An 8,044-nucleotide genomic window follows, 5' to 3' on the forward strand; every position below is an offset into this window, starting at 1 on the left:
GTTTATTGGGAAAAGTTTTGACGTCTTTGTTTTTTTAGAATAAAAGATTTTAAGGACTTTTTAGCCTAAAATTTTTTCAGAATTTTTGGTTTGAATCTTTTTGTTTATAAGACTGTTTTTGGGCTATTTTGAGGCTCTTTTTACATAAAAAGTTTACCTATTTGTATCCTATAGATTATAGTTTGTTGTTATGATTTTTACATGAAAAATTATGTGTTTTGACCAAATTTTAAAGGTTTTCTATAAAGCTTTCAGATCTGATTTTTAAATTGTTAATTGTTTTATGGAAAACTCTTGGAAGTTTTATTTTATAAAACAGAAAATTTTTTAGATTTAAAATCGCCAAATTTTCAATTGTTTAGAAGGTTTTTAAGCTGGTTTTATTGAGAAACTTTTTGTAAATTTAGTTCGTATTGATTTATATCGATTCTTGTAATTTTTAAAGGTTGTTATGGTGGATTTTAGAGGCTTTTTAACCTAGTTTTCAGATCTGGTTTTGTGGCCCCAAATCCATACTTTCCTAATTATTTTACATAAAAAAGTGTTTTGAATGGGCAAATTGGGTAGATAAGATTTGAGTTAGTAATTGGTTGAATTTAAAATCCTTCGATAGGATTTAAGAATTGATTTTGGATATTGGTTGTTTCTAGGCCTCTAAGTTGACAACTACCAAGGAAGAAATTTATTAGATTTGTAGGATTTCTGAAAGAGGTAAGTAATTTACCATATCCCTTCGAAAAAGTATTGTAAGTAATTTGTCATATCCCTTCGAATAAGTATTGTAAGTAATTTACCGTATCCCTTCGAAAAGTTTTGTAAGTGATTTGTCATATTTCAAAAACTAAAATGTATTTTGGATTTGATAGGAAGATTTGAAATTGATATCTTGCATATGAAATTGAAGTTTTATTATGAATTTGAAAACTAATTTGGCAATTGAAATTATGTTTATTTGTAAAGTATTTGAAGTATTCTTAAATGATTTGATAAAATTTTGCTTAAATTTATTGAAAGGTTTGAAATTGATATTTTGTTTATTTGTGAAATATTTGAAATCCTGTTTTGGACGATTGATAAAGTTTGTTTTAAATTATTTCAATGTTTTGAATTAATTTAATATTGAAAGTAAGTATTTGTTTTGCATTTCATTTGAAAGATATTTTGATTGATTTCATAGGGCTATCCGGATATGTCATGATTGTTGTTTTGAGGAATGTTTTGCTTATTTGGGGTAGTAGCCTAATTTGGAATTGATGGATTTCTGTTCTGGCTTATTTGTGGGAAGGCACTTTTGTAGTTTGGCATTCATTGGGAATGAAGATTCATGTGTGTGTTATTCACTCACATGGCCTCACACTTAAGTAACTCTGTTCTGGTCGATATTATTTCGACAACTCTGTTCTGGTCGATATTGTTTCGACAACTCTGTTCTGGTCGATATTAATTCGACAACTCTGATAGAAGCTTCTGATTGATTTGGTGTTACCGACGGGTAACCACATATGTTCTGTAGGCTACCCAAATAATGCAACATTCCACTCTGATTTTGAAAGTATGAATGAATGTAAGATTGTTTTGAATGTTTGAATGATTTAGTTATTCGAAAGTTTGAAAGTTGTACCAAATGTTTTAGAAGAAATTTTGAAAGTTTTGATTGGAAAATTTAGTTTGTTTTGAAAGTTTTGAAAATTGTATTAAATATTTTAAAGGACTTTAAAAGTTTTGATCTGTTCGTATTTTTGTTTACGAATGTTTTGAAAGGAAAATGAATTTTGAAATTCGATATGGAAATTGCTTATTGATCATTTTTGTACTCATTCTTTGTTTTCCTAAATGTTTTTCAGATGAAGGACTGAATGATCGTTTTGGTAGAAGGTGAAGTTTAGCATACTGGCATGAGTTTGAAAGTCATCTTCCTATTTAGTTAAGTTAGTTTAGAAAAATTCTGTAAAGAAATTGCTTCCGCTGAATAATTTTAGTTCTTAAGGTTTCTTGAAAGTTACGTTTCCGCATTTTTTCAGAATGACCGTATTAGAAAATACAGGTTGTTACAAACTCCAAGATTAAAAAATCCAAGAAATCAAATTATCAACTTAGGGAAAAAATCCAAAGGCACAATTTAATTCTTGAAATAAACGAGCCAGAGAAGGTGGGTTACAGTTCAGCTCTTCCTTTGTCAGCTTCTTCCTCGAAATAGGTAAAGAATGTCTCTATTTTCAATCTCAAAATTGATTCCTTAGTTTTGTCTCCCCTTTAGGACTGGGCACTATTTTCTTTATATATCGATCGAGCCCTGATTTTTAGGGCAGCATCTGGAAGCTATACGGATTTGGTTGAAAATTGGGGTGCAAAGTTACTGTGCAGTCACAGATGCAAGAACATCCAGCAGGCTCCAACAAACTCTAGCATTTCCACACCAACCTTCATAGCTCACATCTTAGGCATCCTTAACTATAAAAAATACACCAAGAAAATCAAATAATTAGCTAAACTTCATTCAAATTAAGGATACTTGATGATTCTAAATAGCTTAGACACCTACTTCACCACATGCTTCTCTTTTCTTGCTAATTGACCAAGGATCCTTACGTTTTCACACCAAAATTGCTCAATTTATACCACAAAGCACTCTCTTATCGAGAGTTATAAATCATTCCTACTTGAATGTTCTTGACATGCAACTCAAAGAAACATGAAATTGTAAAGTTCAAGGAAGCATATTGGCTAAAAAAAAAGCTTGATGACTAATTTACATTAAAACTAATCTAATCTGTAAAACAATGTAATGGTCAGGCTGTAGATAGCCTCTCAGCTAAACCATAAATGGTATGATAAGAAAACAATAGCCAATTGGATCTAAGAATCCTTATGGTTATGCAAACCCCTAGATCACAAGTGCTAAAACCCCCAAATCAAGATGATGTCAACCAAAGGAAGAAGTTAGAACGGATTTACCTTGATGATCAATATCAAGAGTAGAGAAAACTTGTTTCTAAACTCAAGATTCGAACCACTCCACAAGATAGCTTGATCAATGCTACTTGAATGATTCTAGCATGCAATTCTAAAACACAAGAAATGCAAAGGAAAAGCTCATGGCTCAATAAGCTTAAATTTCATTATCTCAAAACTCAAATCTCAAATCTCAAATCTCAAATCTCAAATCTGTTTTTCCAAGGGAATAAGCTAGGCTATTTATAGCCTCCAAAACAACCCTTCAAGTAACCTAAAAGAATTGTAAAGGTTGTAACTCTCTACTACATCAATACCATAACCACCACTAACACAAATAAAACTTAAAACACATAAATGAAATGTTTAAAACTGAAAATACAATTAAACATGCTTTAAATCCGAGAATGAAACTCCTCCACCATAAAACCAAGAGTTTGTAACCCTTCAAGAGTGAATAAACTGGAGTTTGAACTACTTTCAAGTACTTTGAAGTCTTGTTCATTTAATGCATCTGGAGTTCAACTTAGACTTCCATTAATGCAACTCGAGTTTGTAGTAAATGAAGTTGGACTTGTTCTTGACTTCATTCAATGCCACTTGAGGTTGCCATAAATGACACTAGAGTGCATTTAATGCAACTCCAATTTGTTGTCAACTTGGACATAGGATTCTCCAACAACTTCCTTTAACTCTTTGAAGACTAAGACAGTTTGGTTCATATCATGGTACATCATCAACACAAAAGCAAAAGACGAAAAAACCTACTTAGTATGTTCAATAAAGGGTAAAATTTGAAAACAATAAATTACATAAAAATTTCTTAAATAAATTGTTATCATAATGTAAAGTCCTAGGCGGTTCATATCATCGGAGGTTTAAAATTCATAGATTGTAACTTTACAGATTTGTTTAACTTAAATTATTGTTTGACGGTTATTTTACATGCATTTCTTTATTCGTTTCTATTGCACTTTTATTTTATTCAAGTTCTGTACGTAGTTCTAGTGAGTTTATACTCTCTTAAAACATTGAAGAGAATAAGGTCAAGCTAGGAGAACTTGGGATTATTTATTTTATTGTATTTCACTTATTAATGTTATTTTCAATCAATAGAAAGTATTCACGTTTGGAGAACAAGCCCACTGCATGCTCATTGACTACACAACGCTGATAGAACGAACGATTCATTTCGCAGGGAAATTGTTGGATTGACATTGAATGTATATTTAGAGTACTAAATTAATTGAGAAAGTAAAATACCTTTGTAGAATTTCTCCACAAGACCTTCCTCGCTATGACTTGAACAAATGGACCAAAGTTGGTGGGAGCTCCTTGAAAGAAATGAGAGAGAATTTCGAGAGAATTCGTAGAGAACGAATGTTTGTTTTGGCTTACCTCAAAGGTCTTATTTATAGAATTTGAGGTAGAATCTTTTTAATATCACATTTTAAAAAGTTTTATTTTATTTTATTCTTATAATATTTTATCTAGATAAAATATTATCTTTTCCTTAATGTATCAATTACACTAAATAGGAGAATCTCATGCCAAATAAAATCTTTTAATATCTCATATTAAAATTTTTATATTATTTGATTCATAGTCAAATAATTATTTTATTAGTTTATCTTATATATTAATAAAATATTAATTTAAATTTAAATGTATCAAATACATTAATTTATTATTCTCATTTTTTTAATGTATTCCAAGTACATTAAATATGAATTTGAACATTTCAAATTCAATTTTCTTTCCACATAATTTGGTCCATTAATGTTATTATGAGTTAGCAAGGGGATCTTAATTAAATGTATGATGCATAAATGATGTCATTTAGATTAAAATCCCACCATAAGTTGAAGCATGATCATGAATTGTATTAATATAAGTGTTATATTATATGAAGCGTGATGAATTTTTCTTGTAATTGATATACTTGTTATGTTAATTAATGGAAAAAATGAGTTGCATTGAGCATGAAATTTCTTTAGTAAATATAATTGTTATATTTTCATGAGTGTCATTTGATGCATGCCTATTAGTTTAACTATATGTATAATTGTTATATGTATGTTTAAAACTTAGTATTGTAGGTCTAGGATTAATTAATTTGTTTTAAAAAAAGTTTAAAAATTATTTAAATAAACCTTACGTTAAATAAAAAAATTATAATAAGATTAGAATTTTTTCTTAAAAGAAAAAGTAGTTGTAAAATATTGCATATAAGGGACTCTGTCTTAGCAAAGTTTTGTCTAGTTTGAGGTATTTAAGATGACTATTTAAGGAACACATCTACTTGGAAACCGACCTGGGGGTTGAATTAGTAAATATTTTATAAAATCATGCAATGTTTTAGTTTATTAAATTATTTCATAAACTAAGAAAATTAGTGTAAAACTATCAAATATAAACAAGTTGTATTGGGCAAATGATTTAATTTGAAGAAACATGTTTTAGCCTATTTTTTCTTAAATAATAAACCCTAAGTTATAAAATACATAGTGGGAGGATTATTGTATGTTATAACATACCAGTATGTTTCATATACGAGGTATGTATAATATATACTACTTTCCTTCACGTTCTCCATGAAGTTCACACTGTGAGATTCATGCTCGGCCATATGGTGCCTTAGGAGCATCCTCCTCGAGGTGTTTGCATGGATCAATATCAAAGTAAATGGAGAAAGTATTTAAATGAAGTGGGAGAACGTCGTGGGACAACACTTCCTATGGTCTCTTAGTTTGAAAAGCAAGGGTTTCATGCTTGGCCTTGTGGTGTCCTAGGAGCATCCTCCCTTATGAAGGTGTTTGCATGAGATCAATGTCATGACAAACTCCATAAATAGATAGGGTTCTAAAGTTTTTGCGACAGTATTGTCCTACCCTTCGGTAGTTGTGTTGGGGAGGAATTTTAGGATCTAAAATGAAAGGGCTACACTTACAAGAAATTATTAAGTTGGTTAATGATTTCTAGACCAAATGAAATTGTAGCTAATCATTATAGGGGTAAGAGTTATCTTAGTATAGTGTTTGGTTAAGATAGTCTCAATTCAGTGAAGGTATAACTTACTATCCTTCGATGGCGGTTGTTTTAAATCATTGAAGATCATTGCAAATTATTTAATTGTTAGGGTTGATTATTTCTTAATTTGCTAAGTTGGTTTAAAGGGTTCATTATTTAAGTAATTATGTCTACGTTTTTAATTTCACGTATCGCTGCCGATAAACTGACTGTGGATAAATATCCCACGTCGAAAACGAACCTTAGTGCCATACTCGTAGTAGATGATCTTTACTTTGTCTTAACGGAGGCCTATCTGAAGGCCCCTGAATCTGACGCCACGAAATTTGTTTGTGGCGCATATGACAGGTGGACAAAGGCCAACTCAAAGGCCCGATTCTACGTCTTGGCTAGCATATCTGATGTTTTGGCCAATAAGCATGAAATCATGATCACTGCACTCCAGATCATGTACTCGTTTGGTGACATGTTTGGAAAACCTTCCTGACAAGTCATGCATGAAGCTCTCAAATTCATCTTCCACTCACGGATGAACGACGGAACATATGTCCAAGAACATGTTCTCAGTATGATGATCTACATCAACGTGGCGAAGATGAATGGCACAGTCATCAATGAGTCCAGCAAAGTCAGTTTTATTCTGAAGTCTCTTCTGAAGAGCTTCCTTTAGTTTTGCAGCAATGCTGTGATGAAAAACAAGGGACCTGAATGGGACAAAAATGTTGTCACCTCTAACAAGAACTTCCACAGAGGTTCGACCTCTTGGACTAAGCCTAGACCTTCTTCTTTGGGTTTGAAGAACTTAGAAAAGAAGAAAGGTGGACAGGGGAATAAAATTTTCCCCGCTGCTGCCCAAAAGGGGAAGAAGGTTAAGGCTGCAACCAAAGCAAAATGTTTCTACTAAGGTGTTGACAAGCACTGGAAGAAGAACTGTTCAAAGTACTTGGCCGAGAAGAAGAAAGCAAAAGAAAGGAATTAGTTCTTGTAGGCAGCTAGAGGCTGAAGAGATGTCTCAGTGTTGGAACAGGGAGATCGTCTCTACTGTTGTGGTGGGCAACGTCAAATTATTTTTCAGCAAACGTAGATATATGTTATTAGATAATGTGTACATTGTCCCTCAAATGAAAAAGAATTTAATTTTTTGTTGCTTGCTTACTTGAATAATCTATGTCATTCTCATTTATTTCTAATGAAGCATTTATTCTAAGAAAATGTGTTGAAATTTGTTTAACAAAATTAGAAACTAACTTGTACGTACTAAGACCAACTTTAACTAAAACAATTCTAAACACTAAATTGTTTAAAACTGTAACAACATAGTTCAAAAGACAAAGAATTTCTTCTAAAGAAAATGCCCATCTTTGGCACCTCAGGCTTGGCCACATTAATCTCAACAGGATTGAGAAACTGGTTAAGACCGATCTCTTAAGTGAGTTATACAACAACTCTTTACCAATATATGAATCTTGTCTTGAGAGCGAAGTGACCAAAAGGACCTTTACAGCAAAGGGTTATAGAACCAAACAACCTTAGAACCTATACATTAAGACCTTTGTGGTCCGATAAACGTTTGAGCTCGAAATCGGTATGAATATTTCATCTCTTCCATTGATGATTATTCAAGACTTGGGTATCTTTACCTAATGCAAGATAAGTCTGAAGCTCTTGAAAAGTTCAAAGAGTATTAGACTGAAGTTGAAAATTCATTAGCTAAGTCCATTAAAATACTTCGATTAGATCATGGTTGGTGAGTACATGACTTAAGATTCCAAAACTATATGATAGAATACGAAATTGCTTTCCAACTCTCAGCACTCGGTACACCACAACAAAATGGTGCGTCAGAAGGAGAAACAGAGCCCTGTTAGACATCTTTAGGTCAATAAGGAGCTATGCTCAATTGCCTGACTCATTTTGGGGTTATGCATTAGAGACTATAGTTTATATCCGCAACAATGATCCATCAAAGAGTGTTTCCAAAATACCGTTTGGACTTTGGAGATGTCATAAACCTAGTTTAAGACATTTCAAAGTTTGGGGATGTCCAGCACATGTGCTTGTG

General features: G+C 31.9%; 1 protein-coding gene across 1 annotated transcript; it reads left to right on the top strand.

The window, feature by feature from the left end:
- Positions 1-6,148: 6,148 nt before the first annotated feature.
- LOC111021343 (uncharacterized) lies at positions 6,149-6,469 on the top strand. The gene has a single exon (XM_022298264.1). It carries the CDS (start codon positions 6,149-6,151, stop codon positions 6,467-6,469), a length of 321 nt encoding a protein of 106 aa, XP_022153956.1.
- The last annotated feature ends 1,575 nt before the right edge of the window (positions 6,470-8,044 follow it).

Source organism: Momordica charantia (assembly GCF_013281855.1).
Source record: "Momordica charantia cultivar OHB3-1 chromosome 5 unlocalized genomic scaffold, Mcharantia_2.0 BLBB01000005.1, whole genome shotgun sequence".
Classification (NCBI taxonomy): Eukaryota; Viridiplantae; Streptophyta; class Magnoliopsida; order Cucurbitales; family Cucurbitaceae; genus Momordica; species Momordica charantia.

Excerpts from the sequence above, each read along its gene's own strand:
- LOC111021343 (XM_022298264.1), top strand. The coding sequence starts at position 6,149 with ATGTCTACGTTTTTAATTTCACGTATCGCTGCCGATAAACTGACTGTG.